The 22,501-nt window shown below is 41.9% G+C and overlaps 1 protein-coding gene across 1 annotated transcript in view; it reads right to left on the bottom strand.

Moving 5' to 3' along the window:
* CCDC6 (coiled-coil domain containing 6) overlaps window positions 1-22,110 on the bottom strand; it is a 47,339-nt gene extending 25,229 nt beyond the window's left edge. The window contains exons 1-2 of the mRNA XM_064430035.1: window positions 21,749-22,110; window positions 2,324-2,473 (exon numbers count right to left, since the gene is read on the bottom strand). Coding sequence (XP_064286105.1) covers window positions 2,324-2,473; window positions 21,749-22,060 — 462 coding nt within the window. The 5' untranslated portion in view covers window positions 22,061-22,110. The remainder of the gene's footprint in view (window positions 1-2,323; window positions 2,474-21,748) is intronic.
* Window positions 22,111-22,501: the final 391 nt, after the last annotated feature.

Here is a 22,501-nt window from a genome sequence, read left to right as displayed (position 1 = left end):
AGATTTATATGCAATTTTTTCCCTTACTCATCCTAAAGGCAGGAAGCCATTTCATGTACAACGTCTGACAGCATGAATGCTGTAAGTCTAGTTCCAGGTCAGACCAACATTGCCTGGCAAACCCAGAGATTATGAGTTAATCCCAAAGAACAGTGGAGCAACAACTGGAGACTACTGTATTCCTGGGTAAGTCATTATCCAAAGTCTGCATCTAATTTAGCTAGAATTCCCTGCAGAGCAAAGATGCCAAAATAGGAAGTGGGCATTTATGACTTCATTATTCTCCTAATAAAGACAGAATTGCTACACTCTAGTGAGTAATGGTAAGTATTGGCACCCACAAATTTCAGGAAATTAAAAAAAAAGGAAATTATATTACCTTCCTGGTCTAAAAAAGCATTAGCCAAGAATGTAGCCCTACATCTGTATAATGGGAAGACTATCCAACTACAGAAAAGATACTCTAATAAACTAAACCGACCATGTGATGTGTGCCAATAATGCCCTCTTTCCAAAAAAATGAGTTTGTTTGTAATATCAGGAGTTTCTCTTCTCCAATTTTTTAACCTGCTGTTCGATGTGGGTATAGTTTCCAGGATTCAACACTGAAGAATCAAAACCTTCAGACAACAGATAAACTTTCAGAAAACAAAACCCATCAAGTATTATTTTCAGTTCTTTGCTGCTTAAAAAAGTTGCCTGCTACTCATCAATATTCTAATGCCAATTTACTAAGTGTATGATCTCTGAAGAGTTGAAAAATTACTTTCATGGAATCCTGTGGTAATACTGAAACGTTCCCTAATTCTACAGGTAAGCTTTTTAGTGGAAGGGACCATTTCTTCTGTATCATTTATAACCTGCTAACCACATTACTGATGTTTAGGAGAATGTATTAATATTCTGGTTTTGTATTTCACAGCAATTTTATCACATCAAAGACATAATCAAGCCATGAAATAAGATCTGCATTCACACATACAGCATACACACAAACAGAAAAACAGTTTTAATATTAAACTGTGTGCTTTAAAACAAATCAGATGTAATCCATGCTTTCACATTTAAAGTAAGTTTTAGTTTCCTCTTTATAATGTATAATACAACCCCACGTAACCTGGTTCTGTAACAGAACATCTCCCTTTCAATTAAACAACATTGTTCAATGTACCATTTCTCCCTTTACTGCAAAAGACTTCAGTGGAAAGCTTTTTCTATAGTGATATCCACATCTTACTTCAATTAGAAAAGAACAGTTGATACCCCTATTTTACTGCCATCTGCTCCTCTGTTTTTAATGAAAATGTATGGCTTAGAAACCAAACATGTCTCTTACTCAGAAACATCCTTGTCACTCCTCAAGAACAGCAAGGGGAAATAGTAATACCAAGTAAGGGATATTTTATCTTGCTACTGAGCTTCCTGTGTGATAACAGGCACCAAAGAGACAAAGTGAGAGAAGGCCCAGTTTTCAGGGACAAAAGCGCCAGATGGGATTAGCTCTGCTGGTGTTTCCAAACACTGTATTTCCTAACTGCAGGGTGAAACATGCCTTCAGTCTCCAGCTGCAGAACACAGCAATGCTTACAACATACAAATTAGCTTCTTTTGAAGTGCCTCGTTTCTCATGACAAAGCTTAGAACTGATGAAAAAAGCTCAGGCAGATCGCGTTAAACACCCCCCTAACTCAGCACCCTGTCTCCTACAGGGGCCAAAAGCAGGTATTTAGGCAAGACTGAGAACAGAGCAACCATGTAGACCACTTCCAACAAATAACCACTTTCTAAAAATTAGCAACTTGGTTAATGGGGAAAAGTTTCTCTGCCACAAGTTGTCCCAGCATCTTCAACTTTTTACTTTTACCATCAAACTGATGTGTTTTAATTCAATAGAAGCAAGGGTTGTTACAAATATGGGCAAACTTGCAAAAACATTTTCCTTCGAGCATCACTGCACATTCTTGTATATAAAGTTTAATACTTCATGACTTGTGTTAAGTATCAAATACTCCAGAAAAGAAAGTGTGTTTCACTAACATTTTAAATTAATCAGTAACTCTTGTCTGGAAGGCAGCTGACATTTACTGCAAGCTATACCCATTTTTTGCATCATTATACAAACGTTCAGGTTCTCAAAGCTGAGTTCACAGATGCAAACTTCAAAGCAAAAGAAAGGTCACTCACTACACTTTTTGTACTTTGCTTTTATCAGGAGTCAGTTTTCCAACCTGACCACTTCCCTGAGAGTGCAGCCACACAAACAGTTCAGTCACCAGTCAGTCCTGAGGCTCCTGGGAGAAACATCAGTAAAGGCACCAATTACCTGCATCAGTTTTCTTGAGAGCTCATTAGTGAGAAATTCCTCTTCCTTTTCATAGTTTACTGCAAGTGTTTCTTTTTCTTTCTGCAGAGCTTGAATCTTCTTAAATAGAGTATTACTGATGAATTCTTCTTCTTGCTCTGCCCTTGCTTGCTGTGAAATAAAGACATAGTTTTGAGAAAAAAGGGAGCAAGTTTCCTTTCAAAACAGCTGCAATTATTCCATTCCCCTTTAAATGCCCATCATCCTGGAGGCCTGTAGGCTGGACCTAAGTGCTGTTACCAGCCCCTTTTATAATGTTATAGCACCTTTTTTTGGTTTTTGTTTTCAACCTTTTGACTTGAAAAACTGCACTGGTGCTTTAAAGTGGCCTCCTCCCAGCCAAATGCACAAACTCCTCAACATTACAGACTTGTAAAAGCATTACAGATTCAGACAACCATTTTTACCTACTCTATGCCTGCAAAGGAACTCCCATCTAAATGTTCTCCATTACAAGCTGAAGCACAGCTCAGACTGCTGCATGCACCACTGTGCCTCCTTTTCAGATCCCTTAGACTGAGCTCTGCTTTCCAGGAGTCAAATAATGCTCCTCTTCTTTCAGCCCAACATGCAGAGCCACAGGCAGCACAGTTCTTCTCACAGGAGTTCCTACCCCACCACCAGGAAAACAGCTGTGGTACTCCTCACAACTGCTACTCCACTACACACAACAGCAACTCACAAAAATGCCATGGGCTAGCTTTACCCCAAGGTATTCTGGAAATCTTCTCCATGCAGAATTACTAGAAGTGACAATTTCCATTTCAGCTTACTGCTAGCACCCTGCACTGCTCCACAGAGAGCCAGCCTGGGACACTGCTCTCCAGAATTCCCTCCAGTTCAGATGTTGGTATGGTTTTTAAGCATAAAGTTCATAAATGGAACATAAAAGTGATCTTTTGAAAGCCTACTCTGAAAGGCCATGAAGGGTATTTCGTACGGGGAAATGAATGATCACAGCTACAAATTGATAGAGCCAACTCTTAATGCCACAGTTCAAAGCCTAGAACAACTAAATGACAGAAATACTGCATTTAATCAATGAGGCAAGTTAGTGTTAGGAGTGATTTTATTCCCTGCAATAAAACCCATTACTTGAACTGCACATATGTGACTGGCCCTGATTTTAATAAAATTACACCAGCTTACAGCTTATGCAAACATTCTGCAAGCTTTATTTCAGTAAACTTAGAGAGAGGAAAATTTAAGAACTGAAACAGACACATTACTGAAAGCTTATCTTCCATAATCTTTTGCCCCAAATATGCAAAAATAACAATCTCTTTATACTTATTGCACACTGGAAAATGCCTGAAATATTTCATTATGTCAGTGATCTTTTAACTGGAATAATACATTCCCTAGTGGTCCAAGAGCCAATTACTAAGACACCTTCAACATCTAGGAGAAAAGTTAATTAAAGAACATAACTGTCTTTCAATCTGGTGAAACAATAGGACAATTACAAATTTTCCTCATGGTATCACCAATATCATAAAATCTAAAGCAGTGGTTTGGAAACTTCTCAGTGGAGTCCTCCTTCCATCAAGTCCTTCTCTTCACGTCTTTGTCTCTGCCTTCTTGTGTCTTCTCCCATCTCTACCACTGCTTTCTTTTCATGGCCCTTTCCTACTATCTATCTGCCACAGCTCCCTTCTCCCTGTCACCACCAGAGATGGTACAAACCCAACCAGAAAAAAAACAAAAACAACCCAAAACAAAACAAACAAAAAACCAAACAAAAACCAACCAAAAACAAACAAAAAGCCAGGTCAGGCAGTTTGCTGGCTTAGCAACTTAGGTCCTGCACAACACCTCCTCTCTAATATATTGCATCTCCATAGCAGAGAGCAGCTACTCCAGCATCTTCAGTAGTGGTATTATTATCTGTCACATCAAGAAAATAGAGATTTGTCCAAGAGGTCTGAAGAAATGTTACATTGTCAGCTCACATCTCAATGGATTAAAACTCCTGGAATCTAACTGATCTGAATAACATCATCTAACAGCTTCTAAATGTGGCTTTACTTAGAGCTACTAACCATCTTATGTCTTCAGAGACATTCCAGAACAGAGTAAACAAGTGAAATTGCAAGGGCTCATTGTCCTCAAATCATTAAAATTCATGCATACTGTTCCAAAATCAACTCCTCCACTGCCTTCACTACATAGGATTTCTACTTGTGTCTGTTTTTCAATGGTTTAGACAACAGAAGACAGTAACACAGACCAAGCTTACCTAAAATTAAATTAGAAAGCACTTGGTTCTGAAAAACAAAAGAATGAGGGTGTTTCTGCTTCGATTTCTATTCATCTGTAACTTGCACAGATTTGTTCTGTTCATGCTTTGCACCAGTCAAAAGCTCTAAAATCACATTATTACAGCACCGAGCCTGCACAAGACTCTGTGCCAGATCCTGGTGTCACATTAACGCTGGTGCTCGGGCCAGCAGGAGCGCAGGCTGCCAACATCCCTGGCCTGGCCAATGCCCCTCCTTTGTGCCCATGAGGCCAGGCAGCAGGCCAGCACAGGCTGAGGAGACACCCAGGAACCAAGGCTGTCCTTCCTCCTCCTTTCCTGCCCTGCATCTGCCTCCCCAGCTGGCGTGGCACACGCAGGGACAGCGGCGAGCAGCCCCAGTGTGGACAGCCCCTGTGCCCACAGCGTGCAGCCAGGGCTGGGCAGGGTTAAACCTGCCTCCCTTGCACAGAAAATGCATTTCTCAACTGAACACCAGCGACCCTGCACATCTACACAGCAACTGTGAGCCCCACACAGCACACTGAATATAATGAATGTCCATTTAATTGCCCAAGGGTCAGCACTTTCAACACGTCTGAAAAACATCAGACATTAATTAGGCTAGGTACAAAACATGTAATTTATTACCATACTTCTTCTAAATTTCATACTGAAACTTGCCCTTTATCTTGTTACTCATTAATTGCTGATAGTTAAATTATCTCAAGTAATAGGATAATTCATGTTTACCTTAATATTGCCTAAAGCCTTGAAATCTGTTACTCATTTAGCAAATAATCAAACTGATTTTTCTGGATGTGAATACACTGTTTTTCCAAAGGGATAATTTGTCTTTTTATTAAGTAATTGTATTTGAAAAGAGGCCTGATATCATCACCAAAAAAAAGAGAAACAAAATACAGAAATCAAAAGTACTAGGTCTTCCACAAGGGTATGGAGTTCTTGGTTTCCCTCTACTATCCATATCACACTCGACATGCAAAAATACTAACAGCCATTTACTCTATGTACCATATTACAAAATAAATTGCCAAGGCACTGAGTGATACAAAATGATAACACCTGATCAGTCAATCTCTGGAAACCTGAAACAAGCAATCTACTTACACCACGGATTTTCTGCATAACAACAGACATATCCACCTGTCTCCCGTGTCTCAGAACTCCATGCACAGCTAACTTGGAGCATTCCATGGATGCATCCACTAAGGAAAATCTCTAATTATTGTGGTCAAGACTATAAATGCAAGAGCTATCATGTTACTTTGCAGGAAATAAAGAATAAAGAGGGAGATAAAAAGCACCTCATGCATATAAACCACAAAAAGGAAGAAAAATCCTATTATTTTTATTGCAGAAACTTGTGAAATTCTGATCACTAGTAGAGCTGATGCATGAAGTGTCATAAAAATATGTCCTTGTGAGCTTAGATTTCAAGTAATTTTAAAAGAACTAAGAAATGTATTTTCCTAAACTTTATGTTGTAACTAAGTATCATATTAGGAAGTGAGCTGCACTGAAGTTCTTTTTCCACCTGTTGCACATACTACCATAAAAGGTTTGCCATTAAAATATTTTCCTTCTCTCAGTTCCTCTTGCAAATACACCTTTAGCAGACCAGGTTCACACTGCTGAATCTCCCTCTGCTCTCCTGGTTCTAGCACCAGCAGCAGCTTCTGTTTCTGGTGGGATGCTCTTTTTCTGTACCACTGCCCCATGCACTGACCACACTGCCCTAGTGGCACTGGCACTGTATTATATGAAGCAGCAAAATCCAGTACTTCTGATGAGGCATCACCTTATACACACTCACATAAAAAAATAAACTGTAACCAAAAAAAAACTTTCAAAAAATCCCTTCCCCCCCACCACCATCTTCTAAACAAGCCTTCCTGATACTGCATAATGAGCAAGTTCAGCAATGCAATTAATACCTACCCTGTAGTCAGTATCAGCACATTATCAATGACCTGACATGAACATGTTCTTGCATTTTAGTGTCAGGTGTCATTTCAGACAGTTCAGTAGTAAACATTTCACAAACTGCTCCAGGCACCTGCACTCGAGCACCTGCAAGGCAGCTGCCAGGCATGCCCAGCCTGCATCACCCGTCTCCAGCAGCATCCAGGGTAAAGGGATTCAAGATTTCAGGGGATCTTGTTGGAAACAGCCTACCAAGCATTGCTTTGATCTAATCCACCCTTGAAGGTCTTTCATCTTTCTGTCAAGAGCCACCATGACCTCTTTACCTTTCATCCAACTTTTCCTGGTGCAGTTTGTAACCCTGTAGATGGAGCTGAAGAGCAGTTTAACCTGACACAAGAAACTCAATCTTTGCTACTGAATATAGACTGCAGGGTTGGGACGGCTTCGGGAAGAGATGATCTCAGTTGCTGCACATGTTACACTGAACTTAAGCTGTCACTTCAGAAAGCAGCCCTCCTGAAAGTCCTCCTCAATAGGATGAGGTAAACAGGGTAAGAAGTGCAGGAAGCTACAATGACACGATTTTTGAATATGCAGTTCTTGCATAAAATAAAACCTAAGCTTCCCAAACCTCCTGAAGTACACACTCCTCCTCTAGCAGTACTAACTCAAGTGATTGCTCTGGCCATACTTCCTGGCACAAGGTTAAAATGATCTACTGATCTACAAATGCATTAAACATTCCAGTGACCTGATACTGTTCCCTTACAGAAGAAACTTCTACAATGCAGCTATTTTTTCCTATAAACTTTCCAGCTGCATCTGAAATGACCACAGTGCATGCAATGCACCTTACAGACCTTGCAGAACCAGCACAAGAACAAAAGTCAACAGCAACTCAGAGAACTCCCACCACTGCCCAGCAGCACATTCCTGCCTGTAAGGGCTGAAGGACAAGGAATTCCCACCCAAGTCCCAGTAATGACGTGGGCACGGCTTTCCCCTCACCCAAGGAAAGGTATTTCAGCTGGGTGGCCTGTCTGAGAGAAAAAAAGTGAATGCTCTTGTGGTTGAAGTGGTGAACTGGAATTCAAGTTCTGGGGTCAATTTGTAGTGTGATTTCCTGTCTAATTGTGACAAACCCCCAGGGTAATTTCCTCTGTTCTGACATAAAAGTACCTTTTTCTTTTTCTTCTCCCTTCTTTAAGATGAGTTTTCAGGAGTAAGAGAGCAACAGAAAGAACCATGCATTTTTATCTTTGGGCACACAGTATTTCCTAGAAGCCCCAAACAAGCATTAATACCTTTGAATGGTTCCTTCAGGACCCCAAGCTGCAGGGCTGATTTTTTTATTTTTTTAAACACAGACCTGGTAGTGTAGGAGGAAAACATTTTTTTGGTTGGCTTCTAAAAACAAACAAACAAATAAATAGACACCACCCTCCACCAGAAAAATCACAAACTTCCAGGCTTACCAAAAGTTATTTTCCAAATATACTAAAGAAGAAAGAAATTCACTATTGAAACTCATCCTGAGAACTTCAACTACTTTAAACATTACCTATTGTGCAACATTAAAGCTGCTGAAGCAGAATTGCTTCAAAGAACAAGTCCTATTGTATTACAGCTATTCAGTAGATGAGTTCTGCTGCAAGAGGAGACAAAAAATATATCTTTTAAAAATTATAATAATACTACAATTTATTATTGTAATAATAAAGGAATAACTCTATGATAAACTACCATTTAAAGTATTAAAATACAGTTCCTGTTAATCTCCATTTATAGTAGGAAATTCCCTGTCCCCTTCATCCCCCACCCCTCTCCTTTTTAAAAGGTCAATCAGGTTTTGGCCAGACATGTCAAAATGCCTCTGTCACAGCACTCCTGCTGCCAGCTCCAGGCACAGCAAGCTTTTCCCTTGATGCCTACCAAGTGATCCAACATATGGCCTCACAAATCCACAGTGGATGCAGACTGACTACAGAAACAGCTGACTCAACGTAAGAAATGCATTTTTCTCCCAAGTCAGTTTTAACCACAGTCAAATGTTTACAGTTCATCATCACTCGTGCAGCCTGCTGGGACCTTCTCTCAAAAATTCAGGTGGATACATCTTGTGGTTTGGGAAGAGCACTTGAGAAAAGCCCTCAGAACTGAGCAGCTTCCCAAACACAAAAGTCACTGGTATTCTTTCATGCTGAATGATCTCATAGCATCAGCAATGAAGTAAATTGTTTGATGGTATTCAATCCCATTTTACACACTTCCTTCTCTGCATTTTGATGTTGACCTGAAAGTCTTGCACAACTGAAACATACAAGTGGTAAAAATGAAATAAGCAAGTTATGAAAACAAGCTCATTTGACAAGCATAAATATTTATAAAATGAATGCATTTGGCTAATTACAAACTAAGTGTAACAAGCTATATGAATTTCATAATTAATACAATCAATTCCTGAATTTACTTACATAATTGAAAAATAATTTAAACAGCTTTCTTCAAAACAGAAAAAAAAATTAGTATACTCCCTTCAAGAGTTTTTATTACATCAAAATACAGGCACATTAAGCAGTTAGTAAAAATGCAGAATGTGAAAAAGCCACATTTTCTGTGACTGACAACGTGTCAAGATAGAGCCTAGAAAAATGTATCAATAACTTTTACTGAGCACTTTAACCATGACCACATATTGCTATGCAATCTTAATGTAACTAAAGATTACATAGTAATAAAGCACCATAAAGGAAAAAGTATCAGGGTTGTACAGGCACATGGTAAACACTTCCTGTTCCGAACACTGAACACGACAACCTTAAGAATCTGACTATTCATTAGATACATGCTTTATAGCTCTTTATTTTTCATCCCCTTAAACATCATCATGTAGAACAAGCTCCCAGACGGTTATCAGGGCTGGAGTCTCTGCTGCCAGCACACAAGAGCTGTAACCTGAGCCAACAGAAGTCACAGGCCAAGGCAGGAATGACCCAGCAGGAAAATTAAATCTAGCCTGCAGACCTTTCCAAATGGCTCTATTTCATGAGGCCCTTCCTCTGTCCCTGGCTGCACAGGCTCCACACACTTCCTACACTTGCTGCATTTTCAGCAGCACTGATTTCCAGAGCACGTGTAAAGTAAGTATAATGTACATAAGCACAAACAAACCCACTGGCCTTAAGTCCTCAGGTTCATTGCATACAAGCAAATCCTGCTTCAAAGTGCACATGAAATGTTCCTCAGATGGGCTGTAATGACTGCACATGCAAACACAGCCAGGAAGGGACCCAGAATGGCACCCTGTGAGACAACTCCATCAGCCCAGCACAGGCAAGGGACCATTCCAGCACAAAGCTTCCCAGCACACCTCTTCCAGAGATGGTGCTTTGCCAGGGACCTCCCCATCTTTGCTAGCTTGTGCCCAGCTGTATTTGCATTGCCAAAGACAGCCAATATGGAAAATACAGCTACATCGTCACATCAAACTCTGAACCAGAGTTTGAAATACCTCTCTCTATTAATCCTTTACTGATGACTCCTAGAAAGAAATTTTTGCTTTATTCTTTGACTTCTAACCTGTTTTACTGCTGTTTTACTGCTGCATTTTTTTGTACTGGAAAGTTTCCTAGTTAATCAATAGTGTAAAACAAATGGAAAAGAGAAGCACATGGAACAAGTTTTGCTTTTGCTCAACTTCAGTACAAAAAATGCTGAAAAACATCACAGAGATGCACATGTACACATAACAAGATTTGTAGTTTTATGTTCAGTTTGTCTGAATTTTCAACTGCACAGACTTGTCAACATGAAAGACAGAAAAGGTATAATTTTGCTCTAATCTTGTGGCGCACACTGTTTTGTTGGAGGTGGTGTGTGTTAATAATTTTCCACAGCCTATGTGATCATTGGAATAACCATACATCTTAAAATGCTGTGGTTTATTTGACCTGCATCTACAATACTCAAATTTAATGAAATCTGGTTGTTATGCTATTTAGAAAATAGTAACAACAACTTAAATCTCAGCAACACCACCATTAGCTCTAGGAGCTACAAGCAATGTAGCACCCCAGTACAAATTATTCTGATATCAGATGTCGCATGCATAAACACTTCTTAAATTAACATATTTTAAATGGGTTTTAGTCTATTTTCTGATAAATCAACATTTATCTTCAATGTAACCACACATTAACTAATTCATTTTGCTGAACTGACCAATTAGGAAACTCAAAACTGCACACTCTCAAAATTTCAGAGCAGGAACAGCAGAAGATTTAGCAGAAGAATGGGCTATTAGGGACTAAATTAATGCCCAGCTTCTGTTCAGAGGTATGCTCAGAGGTATATTCAGCTAACAGGTACTGAATTATGTTCTAAAATAACAAACTTCTGCTCAAAATGCAACCACAGCAAACTCCTGTTACAAGCAGCTCTGCAGCCACAACTGTTTCTCTACTCAAAGGCAAAAGAGCACAAGTGAAAGCAGTGAACAGATTTAACAGTCACCCCCCCAAAAAACCTCCACAAAAATCCTACTTTGCTTCATGCAGTCCAGCTAACTCACTGCAAGCATGAAAAGATGAAAAACATGTTTTTCTTCATCAGAGTACACAATGAGATTGAAGTGTAATTCTGTTATACCCAGTTTTTTCCAGCTGCATGGCATGTGCCATGGAGTGCCACCTGCATGCCACAGGTATTGGCAGTGACTGTCCCTGCTCCCAGGCACAGACTGCACATTGTCTCATTTCAACTGGGTGCTGAGCACCAAGTGCCTTGTATTCATCATCCTTCCCTTCCAGGTAAAAATGGCTTTCAGCACTTGCAGATCTTTCTTTCAAGTGTGTATAACCTCTGGTACCATCTACATCAATCAGCCTGTTCTCCTTTAAGTTTTTTAAAACTAGGGAAAAAGACCACCAGATAAAGATCCATTAATGGGGGTTTTCAAACTGTAGATGCTCACCATGTAATTTCTTAATTGTCTTTAAAACTCTTAAACCCTTTTTATTTGCTGGTGGAGAGGCAGGAAATGGGACTGTTGTTGGCATTTTGTTTGTTTGTTTGATATGACAAATTCAAATGCAGCTTAGGTAATCATTAAGGATGACAACGTTTTTCCCCACAATAGCAAGGTGTCCTTAGCCACTCAACACAAACAACCTCTTAAGAGGGTTTAAATCTCCCCCAGTTTCCTCTTACACAAACTGACTTTCCAGAGAAGCACTTTCACAGTGATTAACAAGAGCGGGAGATGAAACTTGTTATTAATTATAATCATACCTTTTCCTAAACCAAACCAGCAAATTCACAAAGCGAACACAACACCAACTCACTGTTGAGGCACATTACCTTCAGCTCCATTACAGAAAAAGAAACGTTTCTGCTTACCTATCCTAGGAACGAATGAGTAGTTTTTTTTTGATTTTTTCCCTTCTCTACAGTTTGGATATCTTACAATACCTATCACAGTATTCCAAAGAGCAATCTCTTTCCAGGCTTTCGAGGCAAGACACAAGTTTATCAATGTGTAGGGTATGAAAGTATGATGAGGAATATGAAAAAATACATCCCTGGCCTTTGTAGTCTCTGTCTCTGGCCCCTACAAACAGAGATTTGCAGGATGTGGGGGAATGCAATCATCCTTGAATATTCCTCCTATCCAGAACTGGAGAAATCGGTCTGACACAGAGAAAGTTTTAGGAAATGCCTACCCACCTTTCCACTCACAGAGCAAGGACAATCCAGTTACAAGGATCAATATTCAGAGAAAAGAGATTTTCTGCATATCTAGATTTCAGGTTAAATTTACTCTGTGAAACTGACTTTGGGAGTGTCCCTCTTCTCAACCCAACCAAGATTTCATGGCCTGTGAGGGCAGAGGTTTTGCCTAGTTAATAATTCCTGGCAACCCAAGCTACGACAAAATGTCTACTGTTCATTTTTAACAGATGTGAGAAACACATACCCTTTAAAGCTCTTGCAAAAGTGGTGGTTAAAACACTACATTTTGCAAATTTCATAATAGTGGCTTTTGCTGTTTATTTGAAAATGAAGCAAAACAAAGTGGAAATCTCACCACCTGGTGAAAGTAGAAATTAAACTGTAAGTTACAGAAAGAAGCATAACTTTGTATTGTGGCATGCTAAACATTGCTGGGTTTTATCATGTCTGACTTGTTAAGAAACATTTATACTTTCACTCAGGACCAAAGGATATCATTGTGGGAATTATTTATATATGTGGTAGGAGTTTTAAGTATGATTAGCACCACCACCACCACCAAGGGAACTAAAAAGGCCTTAGCTTTACAGTAATAAGCAGAAACATCACATTTTAGGCAGTTGAAAGAATTAAAGCATTTGAGGAAACTTTACAGCCAGCTGGAACACTGCTAGGCTGTTTCCACCTACAGCAGGGTTGAACAGATGCTCATCCACCTCACTAAGCCCTCCCCAAACTAAGACCAGACTGCGTGTAATATTAGAAATTTCAAACTAAGTAAAATTCAGAGTTGAGAGAGGAAGAGAAGCCTTATCTGAAGAGTTTCTCCATCACTTAGACTATCGGCTGAGCTGAGGAAATACCTACTTTTCCAGGAAAAAAACTGCTGCAAGGGAATGCATGAATGGATAGAGGACTCTCAGGAGCTGAAAGGATCGTCCCCATAGACACCAATTAGCCTACAATGCCTGTATTTTAACTGAATAATTGAAATAATTACAACTGAAGTGCCAGGATTAGAAACTGCTTCAATATTTCTGTAAAAATTGCTTCAGCTTTTATCAAGTAACCCTTGCACTCCACAGAAAGAGATGTGAAACCCACACATCTGTAATTCGGAGTTCCCCACTTAAGATACATTTTTACTGTGGAGTACTTCACCTCAACTGTCTTGCCTGTCATTTTCACTTTGTTCTCCATCCCATACATTGAAATGGGACACTAACAGACTACCTAATTAAAGGTCAAGACACATCTTCAGTCAGACAGAAGGACCTGACTGGAGAACAAGAACTTGAGATGTTCCCTTCTGGCCATCCCCAGGCTGCTATGTTGGAAGCAAGACATCACAAGAATATTTCCTGTTACACATCCAGGGGAGCATGCTTTATACTGTATTTTTGCCTCTCTTCTAGAGCATGGCTTTGTCTCTTTTCCATTTATTCTGTCTGAATCCCAAACCCTGTGCATAATTCAATTTGTACATTTTGTCCCCATTCTCCTACTTTATTTTATGGGCTTTTTTTTTCTTTAAGAGGAAGACTGAAAGGATTCACCTCTTGCTCTCCTGCTAAATTCAGCAACTTCCTCCTACCCCCTGCCCAAAAAAGAGCAGCAAAGCAACTGTTTCTCTCACTGTTTTTACAAGACTATGCTGAGATACATCAAATGTCTACTGCTGACAATTTTCATTCCAGTGAAGGACAGCACTGTCTCATTTCTTCATTTCAATCACATTTCAAGGTCTGTTTGTGAGACACTGGCATTCCATTGTCCTGCAGCACCCCACAAGCCCAGCTGTGTGATCATCTTGTTTGCAGCTGCCACAGAGTCACCATTTCAAAGGCTTCCAATGCTCCCAGTCCCCACCTGGGACCCCACCCGAGCACTTTATGAGGGGCAGTGGGAAAAAAACCTTTTGTGAAGTCTCCAGCAGATGCATAAGCTTGCTCATCACAGATCAGTATTATTTGCTCAATTACTACAAGGAGCTTTGGCACTAAGAGCCTGTAGCTGAAAATACACCCCATATATACCAACACTTAAAACCAACGACTTGGAAAACACAACAGCTTCAACATTAAAGTCAGTATCAGCAGCAGGAGGAAACAAGCAATGGGAACAAGTAAACAGCATTAACAAGTGCAAGAAAACCACAGACGACCATGTACCCACCCTGGAAAAAGAAAGAGTTTAATGAAGTGAAATAATTTTCCTTCATCCTTTGAAATCAGTGTTAAAATTCAAACTCCATTAAAGTCAAAACCACAACTAAAATGAAATACAGAACTTCCAGGATTTGAAAACTATTCTAAAATCTTGTCTATACCAGCTTTCTATTACTGGGATCAGCAACAGCACTAGAAGCTCTAAAAATCTCAATACTGATTACTAAATCAGCTGATGTGAATAATGCAAAACTCAAGAGTCATTAGGGCAAGTGACTAAAAAGAAGGTTAAAAATGTGTGACAGATATACAGCAGGAGCACATATGACAATTTTTTTCTTCAACTGAAAGCAAACCTGTTGTTAGGTGAAAAATGCAGCGCTTTTAAGTCACTGGAGATACACCAAGCAAGAATGGCCCTTAGTCTCAGTAAATGTTCAAACCTGACAATAAGGAGCATTCTTAAAATAAAAGCTGATTAGAAACCAGTTCTAACACAGAATTCATGATACAACCTCAATGAGAAAGTTCATTAAGAAGTAAAATTACTTTCTATGCAGAATAGCAAGCCCACAGAAATACCAAGAACTTTGCCTTATTAAAAATTCCCAAATGTACTCTACAATTTCAGTTCTTATTTCACTTTCATCCCCAAAGTAATTCAGAGCAGTATACCAGTATGCCTACTGACTGAAGGCATTCCACCATTATTAAATATGGGAACGTCACATAAAGTAACTGATAAAAAAGTATAGTTGTTGTATAATATTTAAAGGCAAGCAAAACTAGGTGGTTATCAGAGTTTGGTATCAACCCAATGGCAACACTGCAAACAAATTAATTTACAGTATAAAGGACAGAAACATTAAACAGGCCATTCAGCCTGGTTTTATAGAGAACAAGTTGTGGCAGATAAGCAAATATTCATCTTTCAGCCAAGGACTATTTGTAATAAAGATAACCACAAAGGTGTAGGGTGTGTATAAGACACCCATATGAGTTTTTGATTTAGTAATACGTGCCAAACATTATTTTAAAATGGGTATAAAATAAAGTATACATCAGGATTTCCAAAGTGGCTTGCTGACCTCAAAAATACTCATCAGTGGGAAATTCCATTTCACCAACATGTACTAAGCAGAATATTGTTTAAAATATTCCCTTCACAATTAATTAATTCTCTGCTCTAAATCAAGCACTAGTGGACAACCCAGCAGTACAAATCAGACCTGAACAGGGCACAGGTGTGCAACTCTATTTCTGCCAAAATAGCCAAAACGCACAGCAGCAAGCTCATTAAAGACAACTGACCACACTGGATGAAGAAAAAAATAACATAAGTAAAGTTCCAAATTAAGCTATCAGAAATATTTGTGCTAATTTGAAGCAGGAAAGATGTTTAGACTAGACCAGTGCATCGTGTATAATTCAACACTTTGGATTTCCAGTATCTCAGAGCCTGAGAGCTTAGTTTAGCTTGTCAATGTAAACTAAAGTTGCCTGTTACAGCCTGTATCTTCATGAGGAGAAAGAAGAGGATTCTGAACACTCATTAACCCAGCCAAAAGGCACAGCAGGAACCAGCAGCTCAGCCTTGATGAAATTGATGGGAAGAACAGGAGGCAGGACACCAAAGCCTTTCCAAGCACAGTGATTCTTCAAGAGTCTTCAAATTAAAACTGGATACCCTTCTCAAAGACACATTTCAAGGTTAGTTACAAGGTTCAGTGTGGAAAAAAATCAAAAAACCATGTGACAAAAATTAAAGCAGATGATTAAGTAAACCTCTGAAGCTTTAAAGTACAAGCATTCCTGTTGATTAATATTTGAATTAAGTTCAGAAACATTGACTTTTTCTGTGGTTTTTGTTTGTATTTTAAACAGCATTCAAGAAGGCCTACAACACACCCCAGTGACATTCTGTTCATAGCACATGGACGATGTTTTTGATGTTTTTGTCTGGGAATTGGATATGCCAGTGGCTGTGTGTAACTACCAAAGGGAAGCAGATGCTGTTACACCTTCCTACTACTCACTCACCAGCCACGCAGCAAAAGCAGCAGTGCTCTGACCATGCCACCCCAAGGGCCAAGGCAGATAACACCAAAGGGCATTACTAAACTTCCTTTTTCTCTTACAGACATTTGTAGAAGTTCAACAGAAACTTCTTGAGAATCAGAAGTGAATGTAAAACCGAAATACCAGACAGTCATTTCCTACATGCCTGCTCTTGGAAAAAAGGTGCCTGAAAAATTTCGGATGGACTTTCACAGTGCATGAGTTTGGTAATCTTAGCAACGGTGCTGTCTTTACTCTAAAAAGCAGGTAAACAAAGCAATTCTAAAATCAGTTTCTGAGCCACTTTCAGCTTAGTCCAGCTACAAACTGGAATGATAAATGACACAGCAGGATACAAAAGCCCCAAGCAGGTTTCTTACACCTACAAAAGACATCACAGAACTGAGACTATTTTTCACACAAGCAAGACCTACTTTAAAATCAAGAGAAAATAACAGATTCACAGATACATTTTGTAAAAATATTTTCGCTTTCTTGCTTTGCTTTTTACCTCTCTCTGCTACTAATTGATTTCATGCCCTTATCAGCACCTTTTAAAGGCTCCTATTTCAGTTCAGACAGACTATCCTGCCCTTTTTCTTCCACTATTAATAGACACATTCTGTACTGGAACAGGTGTTCTGCCTTGAAATTCTGGTGCAAACTCCAGAAAAGAAAAAAGCATTTTTGCAGGAGATTTTTGACAATGCAGCACACCATTCACTTCTCCAAACTATCTGTCTAGGCTGACATTTTCCATGAAGACCCACAACAGCAGATCTCAGGCACACACACAGATCCCTCTGCACACTTCACTGAGAAAAAAATGCAAAATTTAAATTATTTCCAGCATCCAAATCTGGTTGGGAAAACTCTAACAGGTCACAATAGCACACAGGATTTTTCTGATCAGAAAGCCTGTTTGCTTTCAGGAGATGGCTGTTATTGAAAGCAACGACTTTGTTCAGGATTTAAGTAGGGGGTGAGGAAATAGGAGCTGAGTAAGGCTTTTTTTTCTATTGTTCCTCTCAACAGGTGGGAGGCTGTTCACACAGCTCTGCAGAATGGCAGAGGAGGCCAAAAAGCCAGGAAATGCAACTGCCCTCTGCCAGCTCTCCAGGAATGAGCAGAGTTAAGCTGGGAGCCAAGGTGCAGAGGCAGGTTTAGCTACAGAAACAAGGGTAGCAGAGGTCTCACAGTAAAATACTGCCACTCACAACCTGCAGCAGCCCCGTGTCCCAGGGTTCCCTGGCAGCAAGTGCTGCAAGCAGGCACTACCAGACAGTGATAACTCATGGCAAGCTCACAAAAGCCAGCATATGCCATCAGCACTTTGGATCAGAATGGCTCATCTGAATTGATGATCCTGTTGGGGATCCACACAGCACCACACATCGGGATTTCTAGGATAATTCTCACCCCTACAAAGCAAAATTGGGGAAAATTTAAGAGATATGTTCTTGTAAAACGTTAGAATCCATTAAAACTGCTACATCAGGCATTTTGGAGTGGGAACATTTTTAAATTAATGCTTCTCAAATACTCTAGCTTCACCTTAATTAAAGAACTAAGTAACAGAATAAGGCTTATTATTTTTTAATTCTCTAACTCTACAGAAAATGTCTTGGTGTAGTAGGTAAATTTACAGGAGATAAATTACCAAATCTAACATCCTAGAGAAAGTATGTAGCAGCCAGAGACTAAAACTCCTCTTGTTCTTAGAAGCATTCCCTTCCTATGAGGCCTGTCAGTTCAAAACAATAACAAAGAAAACCAAAATGCTTCCAGTATCAGCTAAAGGTTACACGGCTTTCACTGAAACAGGATGGCTTGGTTACATTAAATACTGAAGAGTAGAATAAAAGGAGCTAAGAATCCAAATTCTACCAACTTCAAAAGAAACTTCCTGACCATGACATACCTACACGCAACTGAAGTATTTCAGCTTTTATTACATGCAGCAATTCATTATTTTGAAAAGCAGTCACCCCACCACTCAGGTTTGAAGGTACTCTTATTTAACTAGAGAAGTTGTGCTGTCCCAGGCTCAGCCTTTTAAATATGACATCTCCTTGGCAGACCTTTTTGACCAAAAACCTAAGGAAATTCACACAGGAAATCCACTTCAGCACTATAACCAAAACTCACTGCTTCTCATCTCAAACACCCAGCATCTCAGATCTTCAGGCGCCTGTTTTTTCCCAACCTAGGCACCAGCCGTTCCATTTCCTAAAAAAGACCTTGCAGAAATACACCATGAGATCATACAATTGAGATTGCTAAATACATATAAATGAACCTTCTGCAAATGGCTCGAGTGATCTTAGTCATTTCTTCTTAATATCTGATCTGAAACTGCACCTTCTGAGGTAATGCTCCTGCACTGCCAGAGAACACTTGAAATATCCCCAGCTTTCTCCCTCTCTCACCGTTTGTTACCAATAATAGCAGGTGAGATAAAGTTATCACATATATTTACTTACTTTCACAGTCTTGCACATGAACAGCAGCATAACTTCATTTGCATTTCAGGCTACTGGAAGGAGTACAGCTCACACATATTTTTGGGCGTACGCTTAGTCCAAGCTGGCTTCACCAATTTCAGCTTGAAAGCAGCATTTGTTTTCACATGTTTCAGATGAGAGCACATATGAAGTTAGTGAGCCTACAAGCCTGCCAAGCCAACACCTTTCTCAGTCAGTTTTCTAAGTGCAAGTACTTAATGTAGGTCTCCTACGCTTAATTAACACTTTATTTTCAACTCTATGACACAAAGGTGAAAATACAAATAGAATAAGATCCTATGTGCAAGGAATTTAGGTAATTCCTAAACTGACTATATCCATGCTGACACCAACAATACTGCAAGCACAAAGAGATGTCATATTAACACTTACACCAGCATGGACACAAGAGGTCGGAGGAAGACCATCACCTTTTAATTGGCAAACTTTAAAGGGAAAATTTTCACAATCATTAGAGACAATGGTGGGAGCTGCAGAAAGCAAAGAGCCTCTGTGGCCTTGCACAAAAAAGCTCAAACAGGATCAGTGAAAGGTTTGCAGATGAAGAGCAGTGTGGTTCAAGGAGTCACCTTCACCTACAGCACACAGGTTTAGTCATTCACCTGCTATTCTGGCTACCTGTCAGGTCCACTTGTGCTTCACAGCTTGTCCTCAACACTTGATAAAAATCAAAGCTGATTTGTGTCACTACAATGCCCGCAACAGGAAACATACAAAGCGCCCGTCTGTCAGCACAGCAACGCTGCGAGGAGCTGGAGGGTGGAGGAGCAAATTGACAAAGGTTTAGAATCACAGTGGGGACAATCAGAAAATTTTCTATTCCTCTGACGTTTACATGCGAATGACACATATTTCAGCATTCCAAAAAAGCTCATCTCCAGTCACCTGCACACTAGAGCCTCACAACAAAGTATTCTGACTGCAAATGTGTTTACATTATGGACTATGTAAACCACAGCACAAGGTCTCACTGGCCTGAAAAAAAGTTATGTTTTGCATTCATTTTTTTGCTGCTTGCTGGATTAGAAGTGGTTTACTCAGTTGTGCACACAGTTTAGCATACCAAAGCCACAGCACCAGCTAAAGATGTCGGTTTTCCAGACAGCCTACAGGTTGCCATTAAAGTCTAACACCTCTCCTCTCTTTATCCAAGATGTCAAAAGCAGGCAGAGTTTCAAATTTAAGGAAAATACCTCCTCTTAATAAATTAAAATCTGATGAAAATGTAAGATGATCAGCCCCTAGAGACACTGCCAGAACTGTAATGCACACAAGCACTTTTTCCAAGTTGTTTACAAACAATACACCTACCAGGGGTTCAGAAAGATGCTGTGCCTTTCTAAGAGGCAGAGAGAAAATGTCTGACTGACAAGGCGCCTTAGCCCCTTTCAACATTAGAAGGCACTCCGCCGCTACCTAATTAAGGCACATTCTCTTCTCGTAAAGTATTAACAAAGCACACATCTCCCCGACTAGCACTATATTTGTCATCCTTGAATAAATTACTTCTGTATTGTATTTCATGCACTCTTCCGGCCCACATCCTGCTAGACACTGAATGCTTACTACCAGGAGAGGTATGCCTAGGCAAGCTCCATTTCTTGGCTAGATGTATTGACAATGGAAAAGCTGAGTATCAATAAAACACACATTATGCTCAGGGCGAAGTACCCCCCGTGAAAAATCAGATGAGATGAGAGTGCACACACACACACACACAGATGGGGTTGGTCTCTCCTACAACATCTCCACCTGCACCTCCACCTGATATCAGAGTTACCTTTAGTATCAGAGTTACCTTTAACAGGTCTTTGGCAAGTTACCTACTCTGCATGCAGGCCATGACCACTACAACACCTAAACAATCCCTTTAGCCCCTGAATTAGCAAAAATCCCTCGAATTTAAACTCCTAACAACTCCCAAGCTCATAGAGAACAGAACAATACTTTTGTAGTATTTTGATATGCACTTTTCTGAGGAATCATGCTTAACAGCATCACATAAAATGGTGTTAAACTCCAAGTTATCCTCACAGTGCTCATAAACCAGGAGCTGAGCTCTTGCCGGGACAGAGTGCTGCTCTACTCGCACTATTTTTAAGAGTCTTATTTAAATGAGTTTTCAAATCACCCGAAATACAACAGTTAACGAAACATTACAAACAAATCAGACTCTTCCTCATGAGCAAGACGCTATTCCTGCAGCTCGCCGCTTCTGCACAGCGGCTGAAGAGGTGACGGCTGGCGAGATAATCCGTAATCTCCGCAGATTCCTTAAACTCCAGGGAAATCTCCACTTTGAGAAACTTCAGGGGAGCGGAGAGCATCGCCCTTCCCCTCGCCCCTCCCCGAGCCGCCGCCGCCGCTCGGACCCCGGGCAGGGCGGGCCGGCGGGGCCGCTCCCCGCGGGGAGCCGGGCGGCCACGCGGGTCCGGGCGGCGGAACCGCCTCGGCTGCTCGCCGGTTCCGCCGCCGGTGCCCTCCCGGCGCCGGAGGGGGCGCGGGGTGACCCCACCTGTGCGCGTCCCCCGCGGCCGGGCCGCGCTGACAGCCGGGCCCTGCCGCCCGAGGTGGCCGGTCCCGGCGGGCCGGGAGGCGGCCGGGGGCCGGCGGGGAGGCCGCGGCCGGGGCCGGGCCCGCCCAGCGCGGACACCCCGCGGCGGGGACACCCCCGCTCCCCGCCCGCCGGGCCCGGCGCGGCGCCGCCCGCACTCACGATGGTGACGCTGGCCTTGCGCAGGTCGCGGTTCTCCTCCTGCAGCGCCTTGCACTTGAGCTTGTAGGTCTCCAGCTCGATCTTCAGCACCTTGTTCTCCTGCTGCAGCGAGGCCAGGCGGTTCGTCAGCTCCTCCAGCCGGAACGGCGAGATCACGATCCCGCCCGCTTTGCCGCCCCCCGAGGAGCCGCCGCTGCCGCCCGCCGGGCCGCAGCCGGGCCCCGCGCCCGGGCCGCCCCCCGACAGCGGCCCCGCGGTGCCGCCGCTGCCGCCGCCGCCGTCGGTGTCGCTCTCGCTGGCGCTGTCCGCCATCGCCCCGCGCGCGCCGCCGCCGCCGCCGCCCGAGCAGGGGGCGGCGCCCGCCGCGCGCCGGCGCCGAGACGGGCCGCGCGCCCGCCCACAGCGCCGCCTGGCGGCCCGCGCCGGCACCGCGCCCGCCGCCGCGCGCCGGGATCCGGGACACACTGGGATGTGCCGGGACACACCGGGATGTGCCGGGACACACCGGGATGTGCCGGGATCCGGGACACACCGGGACACACCGGGATGTGCCGGGAACCGGGACACACCGGGACACACCGGGATGTGCCGGGAACCGGGACACACCGGGACACACCGGGATGTGCCGGGATGTGCCGGGATCCGGGACACACCGGGATGTGCCGGGAACCGGGACACACCGGGACGTGCCAGGATCCGGGACACACCGGGATGTGCCGGGATCCGGGACACACCGGGACACACCGGGATGTG

This window comes from Passer domesticus, chromosome 8 (assembly GCF_036417665.1).
Source record: "Passer domesticus isolate bPasDom1 chromosome 8, bPasDom1.hap1, whole genome shotgun sequence".
In the NCBI taxonomy this organism is placed as follows: domain Eukaryota; kingdom Metazoa; phylum Chordata; class Aves; order Passeriformes; family Passeridae; genus Passer; species Passer domesticus.
Note: the sequence above shows the minus strand (reverse complement) of the source record. Positions and strands in the feature narration are given on the sequence as shown.